The following is a 27141-nucleotide window of genomic DNA, read 5'->3' on the forward strand; positions in this document are numbered from 1 at the left end:
GATCCTCCAGTTCCTCCAGTTTTCTCATCTTCTCCTCCACAACGTTCCTTCTCCTGAATGACCCACCAAGGATGGACAAGGACAGGAATGAGATGAGCAGAAGAATATTAGACTTCACCTTGGAGATCATCTACCTGTTGAGCGGAGAGGTAAACTTTTCTACATTATAGAACAAGTCACACATAGGGAAGGGACAATACATAATAGAAAGTGGTAGGAAGACTCCAGTGTCCTGTATAACAGCGTCCAGACCTTCCAAGCGACGTCAAGAAGCCAACAGCAGAAAAGCTGAAGATCAGCCACCAATATGTTCAGTTATGTGTCATGTCACCAATGCAGCAATAGTAATGTTGTAGAGCAATGAGAATGACCAGGAACCAGGAGGATCAGGATGACATCTATATAGAAACATAGAAGATGTCGGCAGGAGGAGAGCACATGGTCCATCTAGTCCCCCAAAATATTAATTCCTTTTTCGTTTTGGCCTCGTTCTATTTTCTCAATGTCTCATTGTAGGTGAGGTCTCCAGTATTACAGATGTGGGGTCACTACAGCTCTATACAGCGGGGTCACAATCTCCCTCTTTCTACTGAGGGGAGAATACTGTGTTCAGTTCTCGAAGTTTCTCTCTCCATACACAGGAGTACACAATAGTGAAGAAGACATCAGGTGACTGTACGACTCCCATCATCCATGAGTCAGGAGGATGGAGCAGTAGTCCCATCACAGAGCCTCCCCCTCACTCCCGGATACATGAGAAGAAGATCTTAGACCTGATCTACAAGATGACGGAGCTGCTGACTGGAGAGGTGACACTGCTGGGAATGCTGGGAAATTCTACAGTAACCGCACTGGAGGTGTCTGGGTGATGACTGTATCATTGTGTGTGTCAGGTTCCTATAAGGTGTCAGGATGTCACTGTCTATTTCTCCATGGAGGAGTGGGAGTATCTAGAAGGACACAAGGATCTGTACGAGGAGGTCATGATGGAGAACTACCGGCTGCACACATCAGAAGGTAAGAAGATATATATATTATAATTTATAGTTTATTTGTTTTTTTAAGTGTTCATTCCGTCATGTGCAGTATATACAGATATGTGATTCCTGATTTCCGATCACACGTTCCTTGCTTTGCTGCAGCGCTGCACTTGGGAATCTTCACACGCAGCAGGTTTGTAGTAGAAATTTGTAGTAGGTTTGGAGCCACTAAACCACCAGCGTACCGATATAAGGCCGGGGTCTAGTGTTCAATACCTGCCTACCTCATTAACAGACGTTTAGGGAATAGTTAGTAAAGTAAATTACAACTTACCGAAAGGAGCTCGGGAGCGACATCATGCACATATGAAGCAGAGGACCGTTCACTGCGCATTCACAGTAAAGTGGGGTGTAGTGTCCTCGGCTTCATATGTGCATGCACCTGATGCTGCTGGACTTCTTCCGGTAAGTTGTAATTTACTTTACCAACCAATCCCTAAATGTCCTTTTTTGAGGTAGGCTAGTCTAGAACGCTAAACTCCTGCTTCATGACGGCATACTGGTGGTTTAGTGGCTTTAAACCTACTAACCGGTTCCTTTTAAAGGCTATGTACACCTAATTGAACTGAAATTTTTTCTATCGTTTGTTTTCTTCCACAATGCAAAATTAAGCAACTTTCTAAATAGTCTTCATTACAATTTCCAACCATTTGGCTGCTGTAGACTTTGCTTAACCCCTGTAGACAGTTGGTCTCCTGCAAATTCTAACTCCAATCCGTCAGTGCACTGCTCCTGGTGGCTGATTCAACTTCTCTTCCCCTTCCCTTCTCTCAGTGTTAGAGAGATAGCAGCGGAGGGTTGTACAGACAAGATCACACAAGCTGCTAGTATCATAGTGAAGATAGCCTATGTGATCTCCTCACTATCAAGATGCTTTCTTTATACTCGGACCTGCTATGTACCAACACCCCCCTCCCCCCCATGCGGCTATCGCTAACACTAAAAAAAGAAAAGAGGAGGCAGAGCGGTGGAGTGCGGATTTGAGTTAGAATTTGCAGGAGACCAGCTGTCTACAGGAGTTACACAGACTCTACAGCAGCCAAGTGGTAGGACCTTTTTAATGAAAACTATTTAGAAAGTTGCTTAATTTTACATTTAGGAACCAAATGAACAATAAAAAGAATTCGGTTCAAAGGTGTACATTGCCTTTAAGTAGTACAACATTAAATGACATCAGCTCATGATTAAAAGCCAGTAAATCATATGATCTTGCATAAATTGTTTTATTTTCAAGGCCTGAAACTAAAGATAACAATAAGTTGTGGCCCCATTATTCACAGTGTGTTAGAGCCAAACACAGATGTTATCCAACAAAAGCTCCGTCCTAAATTAAATGTGTTTTAGAAAGCAAAATATTCTAATCCAAAAATCCAATAATTCAGTTAATTTTAATTATTCAAAATTCAGCCAACATGGACCAAGTGGTCATTCCATATTAAAGTCTCCTACTTTTCCCTCCACTCATGATTCTATCACTCTTAATAACAAAAGGTTTAGTAAACAACAAAGAGAAATTCTTCTCATTTACTAACATTATTGTATAATCTGCAGTATACATTGCCACCATATTTTTCGTAGTTGATACACATCTGTTACTGGCCCATAAGATTATTTTAATATTTTTGTATATCCGAAATCCTATGGCCACACCTTGAACCGTTACCTGAGGTATCTCACTGAACCATCTTTTTGGCCTTCGTATAGAATAGCATAGCAAACTACAGTATTCCATCTCGTGGAGTCCAGTAAAAAACATATACCCTAAACATATGTTTTTTATAATGGGGGCCTATAGGTGGCAGATGGCACTATATGGCATCCACCACAGGACTCCGTTAAAGGGATAAGGTGAGAATCTCCAGTGATGTAACTGAACAGTTATCACCGGAACTTCCCTGGGGGAAATTAATCTTTGCAATACTGTGTTTCCGCTTCGGAGGATCGGAAGAGGGATAGGCTTGACCTGATCTTGCTCTATGAATAACCTTCTCTAGAACAGAGACAATAGAGCCTGCAGTGTGCACGGTGGATGTGACCCCCTTCTCCTCGCCACACCAGCCCAGCAGTATATATCGTGCCCCCGGCTCATGCTTAGTCATGTCCACCTAGCTATGCTCATGCCTCAGACAAGAACACTCCCCACTTCCAGCCTGCACCTCCTAGCTGGGCACAATACATACTCACCGAACAAGGTAGCTGAAAGAGGGGAACAAACTACAGTACATACAGAATGACAGGCATTGTTTCTATGAATTATACATAGTATATGGGGGAACAAGGAGGAGTATGGAAGAGGTGACGGCAAGGTGGGGTGATCACTGTTTACCTCTGTTACACTGACTGCATCTTCTGCATGGGAGTAGTAAAAATCACCCTTGTTCCCCTATACCGTGTATTGTTCAGTGAAGCGCTGCCTGCGAGGGGAAATGGGCTGTATAGGCCACGTGGCTCATTGTATGTCTATACAGTGGGATATGTTGCAACGTTCCGTGGAAGGTATACTTTGGGAGTCCTCCTGATGTGTAACTCCTATGGAAGGCTCAAAACTTGGTTTGCACAGAGTCTAAGATCTACATCCATCAGCCATAACATTAAAACCACCTTCCTAATATTGTGTATGTCCCTTTCAAGCCACCAAAACAGCTCTGATTCATCGAGGCATGGAACTCCACAAGACCTCTGAAGGTTCCTGTATCTGGCCCTAAGACGTTCACAGCAGATCCTTTTAAATCCTGTAAGTTGTCAGGTGGGGTCTCTGGATCGGACTTGTTTTTCCAGCGCATCCTACAGATGATCGATCGGATTAAGATCTGTGGAATTTGGAGTTGAAATCAACGCTTTGAGCACTGAACACTTTGAAGTACTTGAACTCTTTTTGAAGTACTTGAACTCTTTGTCATATTCTTTGTCACGTTCCTGAATACTGTTTGCAGTCTGGCAGGGCACATTATGCTGCGGAAAGAGCTCATTGCCATTTGACAATACTGCTGCCATGAAGGTGTTTAATTGATATATGACCGTGTTTAGGTAGGTGGTATGTTTCAAAATAACAGCTACGTGAATGCCAGGACCCAAGTTGTTCCAGCAGAACATTGCCCAAAGCATCTCACTGTCTCAGCCTCCAGCGACTCTGCCGCCAGCATTAAGTTTCTCAGCAATTTGTTCTACAGTAGTACTTCCCATAATGCATCATGGTGCCATCTCTACCCCAGGAATGTGACGCACATGGCCGTTCATTTGATGTAAAAGTTAACTTGATTAATCAGATCATGCAACTTTCTTCCATTGCTTTTTGGTCCAGTTCTGATGCCCATTGTAGAAGCTTTTGCCAGAGGACTGGTGTCAGCATGGGTACTATGACTAGTCCGCAGTGATGCAGCCCTAAATGCAGTGATCTGAAATGCACTGCGTGTTCGGACACCTTTCTATCATAGCCAGCACTATATTTTTGAACAGTTTGTTCTGCAGTAGTTCTCCTGTGGCATCGGACCAGACGGGCTGGCCTGTGCCCCCCACGCACATTAATGACTCTGTCACCGGTTGTCCTTCCTTGGACCACTTTTGATACGTACTAACTACCTCCTACTAGGAACACCCCACAAGTCCTTCCTCTGACCACTTTTGATACGTACTAACTACCTCCTACTTGGAACACCCCACAAGTCCTTCCATTTTGGAGATGCTTTGACCCAGTCGTCTAGCCATCACAATGTGACCCTTGTCAAAGTCGCTCAAATTCTTATGCTTGCCCATGTTTCCAACACATCAACTTTAAAAACTGTTAATTTGCTAAGAAATCTCTCCTCCCCTGTCAGGCGCCGTTGTCACGAGATCATCAATGTTCTTCACTTCACCTGTCAGTGGTTTTAATGTTATGGCTGATTATTGTATATATTGAGGAGGACAGTGTGGCTCGTCTTCCTTTTTAAATTTTATTTTTTACGTATTTGTCCTAATGGGTTCATGAATCTTGCTACAGAGGAGAAGGGGGTGTTCCCTCTCTTTATAGAGCTTCTGTTTCCTGTCCAGGAGGGAGGCAGCCTCTCTCATGGTGTCACTGAAAGCCAATTAACTAAATGTAATCATATATTTTTTATTTCCCCATTCCTCATAACCGCACCAGGTAAAAGGAAACTTGGTGTAGTTGTTTTTCTTACTACAGGTACTTTGTGTGACTAAGAAAAGATGAGGGTCTTCACTGTGGGTTCCCTCTTTGAAATATAGAATTCCCCAATAAGCAGAGGTATCATTGTTCCATGGCACGCCTGGGCACTTTTTTTTTGGTTGGCAGGGAGCTCTTAATAAATGTCCCCTGCGCTTAACAACTTTCAACTGTATCCGCAAATCTCAGGACGTGCCCTTTAGACTTTGATTAAATAAGTATAGAATGTAAGGTTCATAGAGAAGTATGTGATATATAGACAGATATACAGTAGTCATGTATTCAGTCACTTTGTGTTTCCTATAGATGGATCCAGTAGGAGAAATCCACCAGAGAGATGTCCCAGTCCTCTGTATTCCCAGGACTGTCAAAAGGAAAATCACAATGTTCCAGAGAATCATCAGGTAGATGGCGCTAAATTCTCCTCAAAATATGACTATAAAGCTGTGGGGGGGGGGGGGGGTCAGGCTGGGCATGTGCCCCGGGCACAGATAGAATAGTAAGAAGGTAGGGGGCGCCGGGCTGGGCGGCACGGTCATAGTTGCCAACAATCCCGAATTTGCCTGGACAGTCCCAAATTTACAGAGACGTGTCCCGGCAACTACTATGTTCAATTGTATCTGCGTCCTTAGGATGCAGATACAGTTGAATAATTTGGCAGAGCAGGAAACTATCCCAGCTCTGCAATTTACTCTTCCTGGAGCGGAATCCCTGGCCAAAGAATTGCCGATGCTCTGGCCAGGTATAACACTCTTACAGTGAGCCCTGACACCCCTGTCCATATATAGAGCTGGTATATGACTTCTAGAAGGAGCCCCAATGGCGCTATCTACAAGGGGGGGCTGTTTGGCAGTATCTACAGGGTGGGGTGTGGCAGTATCCACAAGCGGGGGTGGGGGGAGTGTGGCAGTATCTACAAGGGGTGTGTGGCACTATCTACGGGGGGAGGGGGGGGGGTCTTGGCAATTTCTCCCATAGTGGAGTGTGGCATTATGTAAAGGTGGAGCTGTGTGGCAGTATCTACAAGGTGGGTGTTTGACACGATCTACAAGGGGGTGTGTGTGACACTATCTACAAGCGGGGGTGTGGCAGTATCTACGAGAGGAGGCTGTTCATTATGTCACTATGTAGTCCCATTAGCCTCCGTTATACAATATTTTTTAGTCCGGTACTGACCTCTTTAACCGCTTCCCGTCGTAAACCACTTTCAGATTTACATTTTCGTTTTTTCCTCCCCACCTTCCAAAAGCCATAACGTTTTAATTTTTCCGTCGATATAGTCCTATGAGGGCTTGATTTTTGCGGAACGAGTTCTAGTGTTTCGTAGCGACATTTATTGTTCCATATAATGTACTGGGAAACAGGAAGAAAATATTTGTGAGGTAGAAAATGGAAAAAAAAAAACGATTCCTCCATTTGTTTTTTGCGCTTCGTTTTTACAGAATTCAATAAAACAATTAAAACTACATGATAACTTTATTCTGCGGGTCAATGCTATTACGGCGATACTAAATATATATAGTTTTTTTCTATGTTTTACTACTTTTACAAGGAAAATACGAAGTGTAAAAAATAAAAATTTATTTTGTTGCCAAATTCTGAGAGCCATAAGTTTTTTTTATTTTTTATGTCGATTTAAGTGTTATGAGGGCTTATTTTTAGCGGGATAAGCTGTAGTTTTTAATGATACAATTTTGGGGTTCATGCGAGGTTTAGTTTTTAATCCATTTTTTTGTGGGAGATGAAGTGACCAAAAAATTGAGCTTCTGGCGTTTTTACCTTTTTTTTTAATTTTATTTTTTTTTTTACTGCGTGTACCGTGCGGGTTAAATAGTGACATATTTTAAAAGTTCAGACTTTTATAGATGCGTCAATACCAATTATGTTTATTGTTTACAATGCTCTAGGGGGAAAAATGTTAAAAGGAGGGTTTTTTGAACTTTTAATATATATATTTATTTTTTTTTTACATAAAAAAAACAACTTTTTATTAGTCCCCCTAGGGGACTTCAACCAGCGATCGTTGGATTGCTTGCACTATTTACTGCAATACTAATATATTGCAGTATATCGTCTTTCTGACAGGCTTCTATTAACCCCTTAATAGCACAAAGATGGCAGACCAGGAGGCCTTCATTAGGCCCCCAGGCTGCCATAGCAACCATCGTCACCCTGCGATTGCATTGTGGGGGGGCACCATGAGCTCTTTCTAACTATTTAAATGCCGCGGTCGCTATTGACTGCGCCATTTAATGGGTTAAAGAATCCCGCTCGTTACTGTGAAGTATCGGCTGTAACATACAGCCGACACACGCATCATATGGATCGGGCTCACTGCGTGAGCCTGTTCCATATTTCCCCTGCCCGAATATGACGTAAGCATACGACAAATGTCAGGAAAGGGTTAATTTATTGTTATGGTAACTCCCTTATAATACTATATTGCTTGTAAAATGTACAAATGTTTTATACTTGAGTTACATAAAAAAAATTACACCTCACTGATTGGTAGAAAAAGTGAACATGTCGTGGGGGGGGGGGGGGGAGACAGAATCTTTGCCCCGGGTGCTGGAGATCCTAGCTACAACTCTGCTATAAAGTCATTGAACTCAAGTTCATTTAACTTTTTTTTTTTTTTGTCTGTTTAGGGTGAAAATCTGATAGATACTAAGGTTGAGGTTAAAGATGAAGCCGAAGAGGGGCCGGATTTAATGGCTGATCAGCAGTGTAAGGAGCGGGAGACGTTCATTATTTGTAAAGACGAACCTGTTTTGAGGGTCACCTAGATACAACTCCCATCATCTCATCATTACTTGTAAATTCCGCCACTGTGTGTTTTCTACAGATGGATCCAGTAGGGGAAGTCCACCAGAGAGATGTCCAAGTCCTCTGTATTCCCAGGACTGTCCAGAGGAAAATCACAATGTCCCCGAGAATCATCAGGTAGATGAAGCTGAGCCCTATACCAGATCTATATAGGGGGGTGTGGAGCTTTTTGGTCCTGCGGTCATAGATGTGGTCATAGATTTTGGTGGTTTCTTATATTGATCTGTTAGATTCTTCGCACTCTCTGCTGTATTGCTCTGAATTGTTACATATGTGAAATCAGGGGGAAGATCTGACTAATATTAAAGCGGAGGATGAAGCCGAAGAAGAAGAGCGGGTGAGGGGCGATCAAACGTGTAAGAGGGAAGTGGAGGAGGAAATTCCAGGAGGTGTTACCACAGGTCAGTAATAATGAATTTAGAAAGTGAATTGGGAGGTTTGTTAAGGTGGGGTTCCTCCTTAGTTCTACATTACAGTAACACGTCAGACAATGTGTTATACATAGTGCAGGACCTGAGGGAGCTGTGACTGCACATAGAAGTTCTCTACAAGGTGTTCTGTGATTCCGGCCATGCACTAGGCTTAGTATCATCAGATTTTGGGAGGGATACCAGGAGCATTTAACCCTTTCAGGACCGAGCTCATTTTGGCCTTCAGGACCAGCCCCATTTTTTCAAATCTGACATGTCAATTTATGTGGTAATAACTCTGGAATGCTTTTGCCTATCCAAGCGATTCTGAGATTTTCTCGTAACATATTGTAATTTATGTTAGTGGAAAATTTTGGTCAATAAATTCATTGCTTATTTGTGAAAAACGCCAAAATGTAGAAAAAATTTGCAAAAATTATGATTTCTCATTTTAAATGTATCTGCTTGTAAAACAGATAGTAATACCACACAAAATAGTTACTATTTCACATTTCCCACATGTCTACTTTATATTTGCATCGTTTTTTTGAACATTATTTTATTTTTCTAGGACGTTACAAGGCTTAAGAACTTTATAAGAAATTTCTTATATTTTCAAGAAAATGTCAAAAGGCTATTTTTACAGGGACCAGTTCAGTTCTGAAGCGGCTTTAGGGGCCTTATGTACTAGATAGACCCCATAGATCACCCCATATTAAAAACTGCACCCCTCAAAGTATTCAAAACGGCATTCAGAAAGTTTCTTAACCCTTTAGGCGCTTCACAGGAATTAAAGCAATGTAGAGGGGAAGTTGACAATTTTATTTTTTTTGCTGAAATTCATTTGTAATACATTTTTTTCTGTACCACAGAAGGTTTTACCAGAGAAATGCAACTCAATATTTATTACCCAGATTCTGCAGTTTTTAGAAATATCCCACATGTGGCTCTAGTGTGATAATGGACTGAAACACCGGCCTCAGAAGCAAAGGATCACCTAGTGGATTATGGGGCCTCCTTTTTTAAGAATATATTTTAGGCACCATGTCCGGTTTGAAGAGGTCTTGTAGTGCCAAAACAGTGGAAATCCCTCAAAAGTGACACGGTTTTGGAAACTACACACCTCAAGAAATGTATCTAGGGGTACAGTTAGCATCTTGACCCCACAGGTATTTTGCTATATTTATTGGAGTTTGACTGTGAAAGTGAAAATCCTACTTTTTTTCTGAAAAAATATTTTAAAAAATATTTGCAAGGAATAAAGAATAAAAAGCACCTCAAAACATGTAAAGCTACTTCTCCCGATTACAGCAATAACCCATATGTGGTAATAAACTGCTGTTTGGACCCACGGCAGAGCTCAAAAGGGAAGGAGCGCCATTTGGAATTTGAAGCGCAGATTTTGCTGGATTGTTTTTCAGTGCCATGTCGCGTTTGCAACGCCCTGGAAGGAGCAAAACAGCGGAAACTCCCCAAAAGTGACCCCATTTTGAAGACTACACCCCTCAAGGAATTTTTCTAGGGTATAGTTAGCATTTTGACCCCACAGTTTTTTTTGCTGAATTTAGTGGAATTAGGCTGTGTAAATGAAAATCTACTTTTTTCTGAAAAACATAGTAATGTTTAATTTTTACAAAGAATAAAGGAGAAAAATCACCCCAAAATTTGTAAAGCAATTTGTCCTGATTACAGCAATATGCCATATGTGGTAATAAACTGCTGTTTGGACCCACGGCAGGACTCAGAAGGGAAGGAACAATATTTGGCTTTTGGAGCTCAAATTTAGCTGGAATGGTTTTCGGGTGTCAAGTCGCATTTGCAAAGCCCCTGAGGTACCAAAACAGTGGAAACCTCCCAAAAGTCCCTTTAGGGGACTGGAACGAGCGATCATTAGGTCGCTGGTACAATACACTGCGATACTAATGTATTGCAGTATAATATCATTTTTACAGGCTCCTGTACAAGCGTGATCGCTGTTCCTGTCCGTTAGTCCTGGGTGTCAGCTGTAATACACAGCTGACACCTTCAGAATATGAGCGATCGCAGCGCATGAGCCCGCTCCATATATAACCCCCCGCTCCACGACATTGTATTAAGTCGTGGTGCGCGCAGGTGTTGATGCGCAGCGGATGGTGCAAAGTGAAAATTTAAATTTTCCACTGATATGCCGTTTTAATGCACAATATGTTGTGCCCAATTTGTGCCACTGAAGACAAATACCTCATACAATGTTGAGCGGGTTCTCCCGGGTATAAAATGACATATATATGGACGTAAGCTGGTGTTTGGTCATGCTGTGGGTCTCAGAAGGGAGGGAGCGCCATTTGGCTTTTGGAGCGCAGATTTTGCTTGGTAACTGTTCTGTTTGGGATTTTGCTGGTATTTCAGTTTATAATGTGGGGGTTGGTGTAAACTTTGCTGAGTACATCAGGACATAATAAGAGGGTATAATAATTCGGTAAATAAATAATAATCCGCAGATTTGTGGCCGATGTGGCACTGATAAATGGTGCCCGATCTTATCCGCTTTTGAACACTGCACAATTTCTGTCGCTATATTCTGAGAGGCAGAACTTTTTTTTTTATTGTTTCTCCACCGGAGCCGTGCGAGGGCTTATTTGTTGCGGAACAATCTCTAGTTTTCATTGGTACCATTTTAGGGTACATTTGATTTTTATTTTTTAACCCCTTCCCGCTCCTGGATGTACTATTAGGTCATGGTAACTGTATCGTTCGCGCTCCATGACCTAATAGTACGTCTCGGGAGTAACGGCCATTTCGGCCGTCCTCCCGACACATACAGGAGCTGTGACAGATGCTGTCTCGTACAGCAGCTGTCACCGCTCCTACAGCGGGGACCGATCGCTGTGTCCCCGCTGATTAACCCCTTAAAAGCCGTGTTCTATAGAGATCGCGGCTTTTTAGGGGTTAAGCTGCCATCGCCGGCCTGCTACACGATAGCGGCCGGCGATGGTGACTATGGCAACCGGACACCTAACAATGGCGTCCGGCTATGCCATAGACGGAAGCCTAGTGGGTCCTGACAAAGTCAGGACCCACTATGCTTGCTGTCAGTGAGTAGCTGACAGTTCTAATACACTGCACTACGCATGTAGTGCAGTGTATTAGAATTGCGATCAGGGCCTCCTGCCCTCAAGTCCCCTAGTGGGACAAAGTAATGAAGTTAAAAAAAAAGTTAAAAAAAGATGTGTAAAAATAAGAAAATAAAAGTTTTAAAAGTAAAAATCTCCCTTTTTACCTCATCAGTCATTTATTATTAATAAAAATATATAAACAAACAAACTATACATAATTGGTATTGCCGAGTCCGTAACGGCCTGAACGACAAAATTATTTTGTTATTTATCCCGCACGGTGAACGCCGTAAAAGAAAATAATAATAAACCGTACCACAATCACAATTGTTTGGTCACTTCACCTCCCAAAAAATGGAATAAAAAGAGATCAAAAAGTCGCATGTACCTAAAAATGGTACTGAACGAAACTACAGTTCGTTACGCAAAAAATAAGTCCTCGCACGGCTTTATTTATTGAAAAATAAAAAAGCCGCTTAGAATAAGGTAACACAAAAAGTGAATGATATTTTTACAAAACGTATTTTATTGTGCAAACGCCATAAGACATAAAAAGAACCTATAAACATAGGGTATTGCCATAATCGTATCGCCCCGCAGAATAAAGTGAATATGTCATTTATAGCGCACGGTGAACGCTGTAAAAAAACTAGAATAAAAAAACAATAGTAGAATTGCTGTTATTTAGTCACCACGCCACCTAAAAATCTAATAAAAACTGATCAAAAAGCCGCATGCATGACATGAAAACTACAATGTATTCCTCAAGGGGTCTAGTTTCCAAACTGGGGTTACTTTTGGGGTGTTTCCAATGTTTTGGCACCACAAGACCTCTTCAAACCGGACATGGTGCCTAATAAAAAAGAGGCCTCAAAATCCACTAGTTGCTCCTTTGCTTCGGAGGCCGCTGCTTCAGTCCATTACCGAACTAGGGCCACATGTGGGATATTTCTCAAAACTGCAGAATCTGGGCAATACGTATTAAGTTGCGTTTCTCTGATAAAACTTTTTGTGTTATAAAAAAAATGGTATAAAGAGGATTTCCTGGCAAAAAAAAAATGTAAATTTCACCTCTACTTTGCTCTAAATTTCTGTGAAACACCTAAAGTGTTCATAAACTTTCTAAATGCTGTTGTGAATACTTTGAGGGGTCTAGTTTCTAAAATGGGGTGTTTGATGGGGGTTTCTAATATATGGGCCCCTCAAAGCAACTTCAGAACTGAACTGTAACCTAAAAAAATTAAATAAATGAGGCAATACTTCGCTTCTTACATTATACTGATAATAAGCCGTGCCCACCCCGAGATGGCCACAGTTTTGATCGTTTGTATAAACGGAGACCCCTATTAGACCGTTTCAGTGCCCGGTTTTCCCAAGCATACACCCCCGAGAAGTGTATTTCTATTTATGAGTCCCTGGTACATTTTAAAGGGAGGGTTCAATTCCCGAGTACCTGCCGGGTAAGAGGGTAAGGTATGGCGTGAAGATATATAAGCTGCGAGAGTGCATCAGGGTATACCTACAGATTTAGGATATATGAAGGAAAGGCCACCCCCAAACCAGACTGCATCCTGTACTACAATAGGTACATGGGAGGGATAGACTTGTAAGATCAAGTCCTGAAGCCCTACAGCACCATGCGGTGTGGTATAAGAAGCTGGCCGTGCACATCATACAGATGGCATTGTACAATGCGTACGTGCTACATCGATGTGCAGGCCAGACGGGAACTTTCCTGGAATTTCAAGAGGTGATTATCAAGAACCTAACCTTTAGGGACCAAGAAGGGGGGCACCCAGTACTTCTGGAAGCGAGGCCACACGCATCGTACCAGGACAACACTTTCCAGGAGAAGTTCCCCAAATTGGCAAGAAGGGAAAAAGTCAAAAGAGGTACAAAGTCTGCTATAAGAGGGGGATAAGGGAGGACACAATATATCAATGTGACACGTGTCCCGAATAACCAGAGCTCTGTATGAAAGTGTTTTAAAATTTATCATACATCCCTTGGTTTATAATTTACCCCAGTTTCACTTCCCCTGATGCCCTCCGCACAGCTTATCCCCCCTCGTCTTTCCCCTCTGGGCCCTGCTGTGTGCCCAGGCAGCAGATAACAGCCACATGTAGGGTATTGCCATACCCGGGAGAACCCACATTACAGTTTATGGGGTGTAGGTCTCCGGTCAAAATGCTCACTACACTATTCTAGATGAATGCCTTATGGGTGTAGTTTTTAAAACGGGGTCACTTCTTGCGGGTTTCAACTGTACTGGTACCTCAGGGGCTTCTGCATACATGACTTCGCACTAGAAAATCCCCAGTATGCCAAATGGTGGTCCTTTCCTTCTGAGCCCTCCCATGGGCCCAAACGGCAGTTTATCACCACAAATGGGGTATTGCGGCACTCAGAACAAATTGCGCAACAGAATGGGGTATTTTGTTTCTTGTGAAAATAAGAAATTTTCAGCCAAAACGACATATATTATTTGAAAAAAATAATTTTGTTTTAATTCCCAGCCCAATTCAAATAAGTTCTGTGAAAAAACTATGGTGTCAAAATGGTCACAACACCCATAAATGAATTCCTTGAGGGGTGTAGTTTACAAAATGGGGTCATTTGTGGTTGGTTTCCATTGCTGTGATACCTCTGGGGCTCTGCAAATGCAACATGGCACACGAAAACCAATCCAGCAAAATCTGGACTCCAAAGAACAAATAGCGCTCCTTTCCTTCTGAGCCCTCCCATGGGCCCAAACGGCAGTTTATCACCACAAATGGGGTATTGCCGCACTAAGGACAAATTGGGCAACAAAATGGGGTATTTTGTTCCCTGTGAAAATAAGACATTTTGATCACAAATGATATCTTATTGGAAAAAATTTCATTTTTTTCATTTCACAGCCCAATTCAAATACGTACTGTGAAAAAACTGTGCGGTCAAAATGGTAAATGAATTCCTTGAGGGGTGTAGTTTCCAAAATGGGGTCACTATTGGGGGATTCCTACTGTTTTGGCACCTCAACACCTCTTCAAACCTGGCATGCTGCCTAAAATATATTCTAATAAAAAAGAGGCCTCAAAATGCCCTAGGTGCTTCTTTGCTTCTAAGGCTTGTGTTTTATTCCACGAGCGCAGTAGAGCCACATGTGGGACATTTCTAAAAACTGCAGAATCTGGACAATACATATTTAGTAGTGTTTCTCTGGTAAAACCTTCTGTGTTACAGGAAAAAAATTGAATAAACTTGTAATTTAGCAAGAAAAATGAAATTTGCAAATTTCACCTCCACTTTGCTTTAATTCCTGTGAAATGCCTGAAGGGTTAAAAAACTTTCTAAATGCTGTTTTGAATACTTTGAGGGGTCTAGTTTTTAAAATGGGGTGTTTTATCAGGGTTTCTAATACATAGGCTCCTCAAAGCCTCTTCAGAACTCAAGAGGTACCTTAAAAAAAAGGCTTTTGAAATTTTCGGAAAAATATGAGAAATTGATGTTTATGTTCTAAGCCTTGTAACGTCCAAGAAAAATAAAAGAATGTTCATTAAACGATGCCAATCTAAAGTAGACATATGGGAAATGTGAACTAGTAAATATTTTGGGTGGTATAACCATCTGTTTTACAAGCAGATGCATTTAAATTTTGAAAATTCTATTTTTTCAAAAATTTCTCAAAATTTTGCAATTTTTCACCAATAAACACTGAATATATCGACCAAATTTTACCACGAACATGAAGTCCAATGTGTCACGAGAAAATAATCTCAGAATCGCTTGCATAGGTTTAAGCATTCTGACGTTATTACCACATAAAGTGAAATATGTCAGATTTGAAAAATGGGCTCTGAGCCTTAAAAAACTAGGCTGCGTCCTTAAGGGGTTAATCACTTTTTTTATTAGATTATTTTGGCAAGCAAAGTGACAAAAAAAACATAAATTCTGACAATGTTTTATGTCTTTTTTTTTTTTTTTTCTTTTTAACACAGTGTTCACCGTGCGCTATAAATGACATTTTAATTTATTCTGCGTGTTGATACGATTACGCTGATACCATATGTATATAGTTTTTTTATGTTTTGTGGCGTTTGCGCAATAAAATCACTTTTCGATAAAATTATTTATTTTTTGTGTCACCATATTCTGAGAGCGATAACTTTTTTTATTTTTTAGTCAAAAATGCTGTGTAAGGGCTTGTTTTTTTGTGGGATGGGTTGCAGTTTTTATTGGTATTATTTTAGGGTACTTGCGACTTTTTGATCACTTTTTATTCTATATGTTGGGAGGGTTGATGCCAAAAAAATAGTGATTTTTTAAATTATTTTTTTTTGTGTTTGTTCACCGTGCGGGAAAAATATTATAGTTTTATAGTTTGGGTCATTTATGAACACGGTGATACCAAATATGTGTACTTTTTTTTAACATTTTCAATTTTTCCCTATAATAAAAGTCTCTTATAGGAAAAAAAGTATTTTTTGTTTTTGTAACTTATCTTGTTTTTACACTTTTATAAAACATTTTTATTACTTTTATTTATTTTTTATTTTTTTACTCTTTACTTGTTTTACTTGAAGACCTGCAGCACTGATCGCTGCTATAACACATTACACTACCTAGGTAGTGTAACCTATTATAAACTGTCAGTGTGATGCTGAGGGCTGATTCAGATGAACGTGCCATTTTTGCGCACGCAAAAACCGCAGCGTTTTCCGTGCACAAAAGGCACTTGACAGCTCCGTGTGCCCTGTTCATATGGATGCGCAGCTGCGTTCTTTTCGCGCAGCCGCCATCTTTATGACACTCAGTTTGGATGTTTGTAAACAGAAAAGCACGTGGTGCTTTTCTGTTTACATTCATTCTTTTACTGTTATTGCGCGAATAACGCTTGTCCCACGGAAGTGCTTCCGTGGGGCATGCGTGATTTTCACGCACCCATTGACTTCAATGGGTGCCTGATGCGCGAAAAACGCAGACACATAGAACATGTCGCGAGTTCTACGCAGAGCACTAACGCTGCGCAAAACTCACATACTGTCTGCACTGCCCCATAGACTTCTCTAGGACCGCGCGAAAACCGCGCGGACGCAAGACACGTTCGTCTGAATCCGCCCTGAGAGTCACACTGACAGGAAGCTTATGAGGACCGGCCTCCTTCTGGTTCTCATAGACTGCCGTGCATGGCAGATCCGGGGGCTGTTGCATGGCCTCCGGTTTTGTCTTATAACCGACGGCAGCACCCGCAATCGGTCCCCGGGAAAATTTGTTATAACAACAAACTTTCCACTTCGTTGCTACAACAAACTTTCCCTGTCCCACAATCACATGACCGGGACCTGAACCAATTAGGTCCCGATCATGTCTCCGGGACCAGAGGCAAGGGATAACAGCGCAATCTGGGTGTCAGCGCTACTCAGAGACACCCGGATCGTGCTTTTAACACCCACCGTGATTCACGTTGGCGCTGCACAGAGCCCAGCAAGTGCCAACGTGAATTTTCTGTGGGAGGTCGGGAAGCGGTTAAGAATGACATTAATTCAATACACTAGTATGTCTTACGATCGCTGGTTCAAATCCGCTGCAGGGACTAATGAATAGTGTTAAAAAATAGTTCAATTCTTTAGTGGTGTACAAAAAATAAACAAAAACCCTTTTCCCACCTTTCCTCTAAAGTATTGTAAAAAAACTAAATTGGTATCGCCGCATCTGTAAAAGTCTGACGTATTACAATATAACATTATATAAATCGCATGGTGAACACTAAAAAAAAAAAACAATTAACCCGCCAGAATTGCAATTTTTTTGGTCACCTTCGTGCTAAAAAATTTGTATGTGCCAATAAAAACTACAGCTCGCCCCACAAAAATAAGCCTTTACTCTGCTCAATCAACAAAATAAAATAGAAATAACCCGCAGGATAAAGTTAACATGTAATTTATACAGAACAGTGAATGCCATATTTTTTAAAAAAAATGCTGTTTTTTGATAGGTTCGCTTAAAAAAAAATGGAGTAAAAAGTGTTTAAAAAGTTGCATGTACTCCGGGGCGGATTAAGTAGACCATAGGCCCTAGGCTGTTACCCAAACTTGGGCCCCCCTTTTCCACCGCCACACTACCGCACCGTATCTATTTTTAATACCACCTTTTTGTGCGAGCATTAACAAATGGGTGTTGCACGATGCCCTTGTCACAGGGCTATGTCCCTACATACTGACTGTCTCCAACTATTACTGACCGTATCACACTGTGCAGGGACACATCCACCTGACAAGCGGAATGGTAACATGCATTTATCTATGAGTCCTGGACCACACAAAGTCTTTTATAGGAAATCCTTGTATTTCACATAAACATGTTAGGAGAGGTGACCGATTCTCCATAAATCTAGTGACTCACAGGTGACGACTACTCAGATTCTAGTATTTTTTTTTCCTCTTTTCTTCTCCATCCGATCCAGACTTCATGATGACTTCTCCCGGCCACAACCCATTTATGGAGTTTGCCACTCAGATGTCTTCGACTCCTCACTTTTCCAACATTTCCACACCTATAAACGAAGATAAAATGATGGGACCGCACACTGTGCCCCTGAATAAAATAGTATGAAACACTGTGAAGTAAAGCACCACATACACACAGCCTCTGTAGATGGCACCACACCCCCCCTCCTGGTATATAGTGCCACTTACCCCCCCTTGTGCGCTCCCTCTTGTATATAGTTCCACACAGCACTCCCTTTTGTATATAGTGCCACACAGCACTCCCTCTTGTGTGTGTATATATAGTGTCACACAGCGCTCCCCCTTGTATATACTGCCACACATCGCTCCTCCCCTGTATGTAGTGCTACACAGCATCCCCCCCCCCCCCAAAAAATAAAATATTGTACTTACTTTGGCCCGTTCCCGCGACGGACGGAGGGAAACACATCCTCCGGGCAGGACGCATGTGCACACCAGTGTTATGCAGTGACGTCTTCAAGACGGCCTGCGCAGGGATTCTTCCCAGCGCCTTATAGGCTGCAGCCCTAACGTGGCCTTCAGCCTATAGTATTCATTTGTATCTATGTCCTGAGGATGCAGATACAAGTGAATGTGGCTTTTGCTAGCACCGGGGGCCCACCACGGTGCTAGCGACGCCACCAGACATGATTGGGCCCGTGCGGTTATGTGCAGTTTGGGTGAACAGCCCTAATGATGATCCGCGACTGCGTATATCACCTGTGTATGTGTCGTGCAGAGACACATAAACAGATGCTAATAAAGATGGCTGCCCCCACAAAAATAAAAACATGAATAATTACATTAGGGAACATATTCAAATAATTAGAAAAAAATAGGCCCATAACGTAAAGGCTATATACACACTTAAAAACGTTATATTCTAGTGTGTGTGTGTGTGTGTGTGTGTGTGTGTGTGTGTGTGTGTGTGTGTGTGTGTGTGTGTGTGTGTGTTTGATTTTATAAAAAAATATTTTTACTTTTTTAGATACAGCTGATTTTGTATCCTGTAGCCGTCTGGTCAGCAGGACTGACGGGATCAGGGACACAGGCCTGCGTGTCTTAGATTACAGGTGGATCCTGCGTGTCAATCACATCTAAGATTACAAATTAGCGCAGGACACGTGTCACTGATCCCGTCAGTCCAGCTGACCTGATGGATACAAAGCAGCTGTATCTCAAAAAGTAAAAATTATTTTTAATAAAATGTAATTAGAAAAGTTGCACCAAACACACATTTTTATAAAAAAAAAAAAAAGTTTTCAAAGGTGTACATCCTTCCCCCCACCCATACAGCTCTCCGCAGTTATCCAGAGAATCTGACCTCCCTTTGCAATATAATAACTACTGAGGGCTCTATGGGGGGGGGGGGGAATTTTACTGCAACCATCTGACTGCAGACAAGGGGCTCTAGGAATAATCCCCCCCATGGAGTCCTCAGTAGTTATTATACTGCAAGGGGGTGGGGGTTGAGCATCTGACTGCAGAGGGCTCTATGGGGGGAATTATTATCCCCTCATACAGCCAGCTGCAGTCAGTTAGATGGTTAGACCTCCCCTTACTGCATAATCCCCCACATAGTGTCGACCAATGACTTTAATGTTAGTTGGGGCTGGAGGGTAAACCGGCAACCAGTACCACTAACCTCACAGCCGGTGACCCCCCTGCTCTTCTCTTCCAGTTTTGTGACGGGATCGCCCTCCTGTTCCGCTTTGCGGCGCATGCTGTGTCTGAGAGGCATGTCCTAAACCTTATTAGACGTGCTTAACGTCTGCTAGCTAGCACTATCTCGGCCAAGTCCGCCCTAAATTCCCTGCTCCCCATCTCCACAGCGGCAGTTAGCAGCGCGAGTGCGCTGCATAGTTTTATAAGACTGCGGTTTGGGTGGCCAGCATCGGGGCCCGGACGGCCGCCCTCACTGCCCATATGATAATCCGCCACTGCATATACCCCAAAATGGTATTAATAAAAAGCCCTCAAACCACTACGTGTATGAAATAATAAAAAAGTTACGGCTCCCATTAGTTGATGATGAAAAAATATGCAGATGAACAGATCCAGTGGAATTTTCCTTCCGTTTCAGGAGGTGATTATTAGGGCTCTAATATTTGGGAATCCGGAAGAGGAGGGTCTAAACATGTCTGCTGGAAGCGAGGGCATCCGTATTATACCAAGACAACACTTTCCCAGCAAAATTCCCCAAACTGCAAAGGTGCAGAGTGTGGACCGAAAGGGGATAAGAAAGGACACCATTTATCAGTGCGACACTGTCCTGTTCATAAAGGATTGCTTCAGTGTAACACACATCTATGAATAATTGTACTATTTACCCCATTATTATACCACTGTATTATACCCTGATGTACTCTGCACAGCTTACGTATACCCTGATGTACTCTGCACAGCTTACGTATACCCTGATGTACTCTGCACAGCTTACGTATACCCTGATGTACTCTGCACAGCTTACGTATACCCTGATGTACTCTGCACAGCTTACGTATACCCTGATGTACTCTGCACAGCTTACGTATACCCTGATGTACTCTGCACAGCTTACGTATACCCTGATGTACTCTGCACAGCTTACGTATACCCTGATGTACTCTGCACAGCTTACGTATACCCTGATGTACTCTGCACAGCTTACGTATACCCTGATGTACTCTGCACAGCTTACGTATACCCTGATGTACTCTGCACAGCTTACGTATACCCTGGTGTACTCTGCACAGCTTACGTATACTCTGATGTACTCCGCACAGCTAACTTATACCCTGGTGTACTTCTCACTGTAACGTTCATGGCCGCGGACTGTTGGGATTACTCACTCCTCGACGGCCGCAGCCATGGTCTGGTGAGCGCTGGCCCGTATCTCCCTCCCAGAAGACGCCAGCATCACTTTTGGGGTGTTTCCACTGTTTTGGTCCCACAGGTGTTTTGCAAATGCAACTTGGTGCCCAGAAACCAATCCATCAAGATCTGTGCTCCTTCCCTTCTGAGCAGTTTCTGCCGAATATATTATTGGAAAAAAAATTGCTTGCTTGATTGAGCAAAGTGATATGTGACATCATTTTTTCAACCGTACTAACTATGTAATGGCTTTTGACCGCGGCATCTAAGGTTTTAAACAACTGGAATCAAAGTGATCTTTTATTCCGCTCGTTGCAGTAAGGTGTCGGCTGTATTACACGGTCGATACCGCTGAGTATGGAGAGTTCTCAGCCCCTGAGCACACGCCATACTTCCCTTTAAAGCTTTTTACGTACATGTACTTGACAATGCGTTAAGGTAGGGGTTTATGTGTAATTTTTACTTCCTTTATTTTTGTTTGTTTTTTATTTTTATGACCTTTCCATCAGAAAAGATATTTGGGAAACTTTTTATTTTATTTATTTTACACTATACTTTTCCTCTGTAATTGGCGCTTTACAGCAGGGGAGATCAGCCCTGTTTGTCACTGATAGGGCTGTGCTGGGTCTAGTTAGAAGCAGCAGCAGCCTCTTGGCTGTGTTCACACTGAGCTTTTTGCAGGAGGAAAATTCCTCCTGCAAAAACTGCTCCAGTAGGTTTTTGTACAGTGGTTTGACAAAAACTCGTCAAAACACTCGTCTAGGTTTTTTTTCCCTCTTTCTGACTCATTGAAATGGGGTTTTGGAGGCGGAAACCGCCTCAAGATGGGTCATGTTGCTTCTTTTTACCGCGACAAGTTTTTTTTACTCGTGGTAAAAAAACTCGTCTGCCTCCCATTGAAATCAATGCGAGGCATTTTCGGGCGGTTTTTGAGGAGTTTTTTGGCGCGGTTTCTGCCCCAAAAAACTTGTCAAAAACTCAGTGGGAACAGGGCCTTTCTACCAGCATCTCAGCAATCATGTGAACAGTCACATGACCACCGGGATCAACAGAGGCAGCAGCGTTTATAGAGCGTTGTGTACATGAGTACAGAGAAGACAAGTGGTAAAAAACACTTTTGTCTTCTTTCCATGGTCCCCGGCAATCTCTGACAGCCGGGCAAGTGACATTTAGCTGCTCAATCGCTCAGGCAGGTAGCTTAAACCTGCACCATATATAGACCGTGGGCAGTCCTCAACCGGTTGAACATCATTTTAGTGGTCAATCGAAATGAAAAAACTCATACATTTTCGTGATTGCCTTTGTACTTTGTCATTTATTTGGTTCTTCCATTACAAATCTTCTAATAATAACAGCTTAGAAGAAAGATCCTCATTATAATTCTATATTTAATGAGTCTGGGACAAGAATTAAGGAGCTATTAGAAAACACACAAGGTTCCCATGACAACTCTGTACACAAGTCACAAGGGAACATGTTATCTTCAGGATATTTCCGTAGTACAAACTTGGGCATAAATATCAAGTAATCAGATCTCTGCTATAATTTACGGTACACTAAATAGCCCTTTTAGAATGTCTTCTTTAAATGGACACTAATTTATGGTAATCTGATAGTCTTCCTGATATATATCAAATTTGTAATATACTTACTGTTAAAATTTTCATGGATAAAACCGCTGAATTTATATGTTAAGTTAGTGCCACTGGGTGAGAGACACAGGGATGCTGCTTATAGAATTTTATGGAAACGGTAGGGGAGGAGGAGGGAGCAGGAGCAGAAAGACACAGATGCTGTTGCCAATAGAAGTCTTTTCAAGAGGGGAGCAGAAGCAGAGAGGATACATAGGCTGCTGGTAAGAGTTATGTCACCCCAGTGCTGGATTTTCTGCTACACTGCTCCTTACTTCTGTATGATGTGCTCCATGCTGCTGCAGCTACTAAGGGTGTGCTACAGGGAGATAGTGGACCAGGGTGGTTCTCTTCTTTTGTATGTGCAGTGTAAAGAAGACATGATAGCAGTTAGGCTCCACCCACTACCTCAGGAAAAACTGAGAATTAAAGACAGAGCCTGCAGAGGGAAAACTGCTAAAAGAATGGCAAATACAAGTCATGTAATGGCTAGAATTGTGTTATTTCTCCTATACACACACATTTAACAGATTATTCAGATAAGCAGTCTAAAAATTAGGTATGCTTTAAAGGGAATATGTTGCTAGAAATTATTATTTTTTTTTTTCAGTTAAACAATTAGTATTTAAGTGATTACTCTGTTTTATTTTATAAGTCAGGAAATCTAAATTAGATTCTAATTTATAACATTTCCATGTGCTGGCCACTAGAGGGAGCAGTTCCAAAAATTGCAGCATGGTCACTGTGGTAAAGCAACCTCATTGTTTATGCTGCAAATTTGGGGTGGATACACTCTCCTCTGGTGTCCTCACACAATCCCCCCTCCTTTCTTCTGGCTAGTGCCAGGAGAAGGAGGGGTTTGAATGTCTTCAAACCTCCTACACTGTGTGCCGCCATTTTCTGAGCGACTTCACAGTGCTAGGAGGATTAGATACAGGGCTCAACAGACAGTATTACATGAACATAAACGCACATAATACACACATGATACACGCACATAATACACACATCATACACGAGCATAAATTACCTGCTGCTGTCGCCGCCTCCGCTGGTCTACGCTCCTCTTTCTTGCGCCTTCGCTTCGTTGAACATATGGCCGGAAGCCGCGGCCGGAAGTCGTCATCTTACTGTACGGCAGCGGCTTCCGGTCCACATGAAAATGGCGGCGGATTTCTCTCTACGTACGAGCTTCATTTTGATCTGTGTGGGAGCGGCGCATGCGCCGTTCCCACACAGATGGCGCACGCTTCTGAGAATGGAACGGCTCCCATTTGCATTCTCTATGGGGTTGTATGTGACGTATAGCATCTCCTGTATGTGTCGTTAATCGACACATACAGAGATGGAAAAAAAATGGCAGCCACATAGAGAAGTAAAAACACAGTAAAAAGTAGAACATGAGAACACAAATAAAATTTATGTTAATATCATATTAAAAGTAATCTGATAATAATAATAATTAAAAAAAAAATCATGACACCTTCCTTTTAAGGGTCTTTAAGAAGTTTTCAAAGTGGGTTTAAAGATTTTTTTTTTATATTGGATTAAAAAAAACATCCATGATTATTAGGAAGCTCCTATTTTAACCAGTTGCTGTCTGCCCATAGATTATAAATTTCCTGGTGGTCCACACCTCTCTGCAAGAAAGTTTTAAAACATCCAGCTGAATTTTCTCCTCTCCGACTCTCCCACTCCATCAGTTAAATATATCACTTATTTTATTACACAATATCGAAGCCCTATATGTTCTGAGGAAAACAAGACCAAATAAAAATAGGTTGGCAGAGAAATAGAACAACAATTTGCTATTAAATTGTCATATGACTAAAGCTTGAATGTGGCCACTTCATTTCATTAGGTTCACATTATCAGTACTTGATAGGATCCTCTTTCCCCTTAGAACAGCCCGAATTTTTAGTGGAATGATATAACAAAGTTCTGGAAACCTTCATTACAAATTTTGATTATTAACTTCACTCTGTCATCCACTGCATCCCAAAGATGTTCTATAAAATTGAGAGCCAGTGACTGTTCAGCCATTAGGATATACATACCTCATTGTCATGTCTGTGAATTCGGCCTGAGATGTGTGCTTTGTCTCATGACAAATTATCTTGTTAAATGTAGACTGTGGCCAATATTAGACTGTGCACTATTATTAAGTTAAGATGTTATATGTCTTATTAGTATTTAAAGGGCCAAATGTGTTGTCAGAGAACAGGCTTCATTGCCAGACATGGTTCTGCTTTTCATAAAAAATTATTTTAATAAGTCAAGCTTTTTGGAATAAATTAAAAGTGGGGAACTGAATGTAGACCAGAATCGTGGACTGTCATGGATTATTTTAAAGTGTTATACAAAGCGTTATAAGGCTGGAATCACACGCAGTTTTTGAGCTGAAGCCAGGAGTGGATTCAAAAGGCATGGCTTAAACTTCTTCCTGCTTGATCCTCTTCTGACTTTGACTCAAAACACTGTATGTGTGTTTCCAGCCAAATATGAATGTTATAAATTTGGCAACTTTCCTATTTTGAAACAAAATCACAAAACAAATATTTTAATCCTAACAGAAAATCCCAGTAAGAACTCTGAGGGAAACTTCACCTTATTCCAAATGTATAAAGTAGAAGATGAAGATATTATCCAGTACTCTTCAGGCGAAAACCTCATTACACTCAATGTACATCCAGGACTTCACAGTAAAGACCTATCATATAATTTCACTAATCCTGAGGAGTCTTCTGACCAATCACAGATTGCTACCACTAGTACAGCTCAGAAACGGGGTAAAAGGTTTCAATGTGGTAAACGGTTCACACAAATCTCAGGTCTTTTTACAAAGAAAACAATTCATACAGGAGAGAAGCCGTATTCATGTTCATTATGTGAGAAAAGTTTTACAGAAAAGTCAAGTCTTGTTAAACATGAGAGAATTCACACAGGAGAGAAGCCATATTCATGTTTGGAATGTGGGAAATGTTTTAAAGAAAAATCCTATCTTGTTCAACATGAGAGAATTCACACAGGAGAGAAGCCGTATTCTTGTTCAGAATGCGGGAAATGTTTTACGCAAAAATCACATCTTGTTACACATGAGAGAATTCACACAGGAAAGAAGCCGTATTCTTGTTCATTATGTGAGAAATGTTTTACAGAAAAATCAAGTCTTGTTATCCATAAGAGAATTCACACAGGAGAGAAGCCATATTCATGTTCAGAATGTGGAAAATGTTTTACAGAAAAATCAAGTCTTGTTATCCATAAGAGAATTCACACAGGAGAGAAGCCATATTCATGTTCAGAATGTGGAAAATGTTTTACAGAAAAATCAAGTCTTGTTATCCAAATGAGAATTCACACAGGAGAGAAGCCATATTCATGTTCAGAATGTCGGAAATGTTTTACAGTTCAATCACATCTTGTTAAACATGAGAGAATTCACACAGGAGAGAAGCCATATTCATGTTCGGAATGTGGTAAATGTTTTACAGATAAATCAAGTCTTGTTATACATGAGAGAAGTCACACAGGAGACAAGCCATTTTCATGTTCAGAATGTGGTAAATGTTTTACAGTTAAATCAAGTCTTGCTAAACATAAGAGAATTCACACAGGAGAGAAGCCGTATTCATGTTCCGAATGTGGTAAATGTTTTACAGTTAAATCAAGTCTTGTTATACATGAGAGAATTCACACAGGAGAGAAGCCATATTCATGTTCGGAATGTGGTAAATGTTTTACAGATAAATCAAGTCTTGTTATACATGAGAGAAGTCACACAGGAGACAAGCCATTTTCATGTTCAGATTGTGGTAAATGTTTTAGACATAAATCAAGTCTTATTGTACATAAGAGAAGTCACACAGGAGAGAAATTATATTCGTGTTCAGAATGTGGGAAATGTTTTACTACTAAAGGCAAACTTAGAGCTCATCAGAGAAACCATACAGGGGAAAAAACATTTTGATCTATATGTGGAAGACGTTTTACAAAGAAATTTACATTTTGGAACTCCTAAGAGAATTCACATAGTAGAAACCGTATTCTCATTTAGAATGTGGGAATGCTAGAAGAGCAAATAAAAGATTTTACACACATCAGATCATTCACTGACATTAAAAAGCCAAGAAGAGTGTTTGTTTATTTTTTGGGTGGAATTAGCCTGGATCTGCCAAACACCCAAATTATATTTACCTGAGGCCAACTGTGACCGGGATCCATAAAGGAAAAGTATTGTGGATATAAGGAAGAAAAGAAGAGCCTGGTACACTTACAAACCAGAGAAACTGTCACCATGAAACTCGCTGTGTATTACTGTATTCATAAATTCCACCACACTGCAGGAAAATCCAGAGTGACCGTAAGGACAATGTAAACATATTGTTTTTACATATATGGACATTTTTATATTTTAATTTCATTAAAACAGTATAAAAAATTAAGGTTATGGAATTGAAGAAAAGAAACACTAAAACTGCAAGTAACTTTGCAGTTGAATAAATTAAGTATTCCCAGATTTATTTACATGAAAGGAAATGTCATAAGTGTATTTATCACTGAATTAGAATCAAGGTCGGTGCCCAAAATCACGCCCCCATTTGGTGGTGAATGGCCACACAATGTTTCTGGTAAT

The 27141-nt window shown here is 41.2% G+C and overlaps 1 protein-coding gene across 1 annotated transcript; it reads left to right on the forward strand.

Annotated features, from left to right (window-relative positions):
• LOC142677425 (uncharacterized) lies at positions 1 to 26475 on the forward strand. Its single transcript, XM_075847244.1, has 4 exons — positions 1 to 149; positions 642 to 809; positions 894 to 1017; positions 25079 to 26475. Exons 1-4 carry the CDS (start codon positions 72 to 74, stop codon positions 26473 to 26475), a joined length of 1767 nt encoding a protein of 588 aa, XP_075703359.1. The 5' UTR covers positions 1 to 71.
• Positions 26476 to 27141: the final 666 nt, after the last annotated feature.

The sequence above is a fragment of the Rhinoderma darwinii genome, chromosome 1 (assembly GCF_050947455.1).
Source record: "Rhinoderma darwinii isolate aRhiDar2 chromosome 1, aRhiDar2.hap1, whole genome shotgun sequence".
Lineage (NCBI taxonomy): Eukaryota > Metazoa > Chordata > Amphibia > Anura > Rhinodermatidae > Rhinoderma > Rhinoderma darwinii.

Coding starts and splice junctions, on each gene's coding strand:
- LOC142677425 (XM_075847244.1), top strand. CDS start 72: ATGGACAAGGACAGGAATGAGATGAGCAGAAGAATATTAGACTTCACC. Junction 150..641: donor TCTACCTGTTGAGCGGAGAG/GTAAACTTTTCT, acceptor CTCCATACACAG/GAGTACACAATAGTGAAGAA. Junction 1,018..25,078: donor CCGGCTGCACACATCAGAAG/GTAAGAAGATAT, acceptor TAATCCTAACAG/AAAATCCCAGTAAGAACTCT.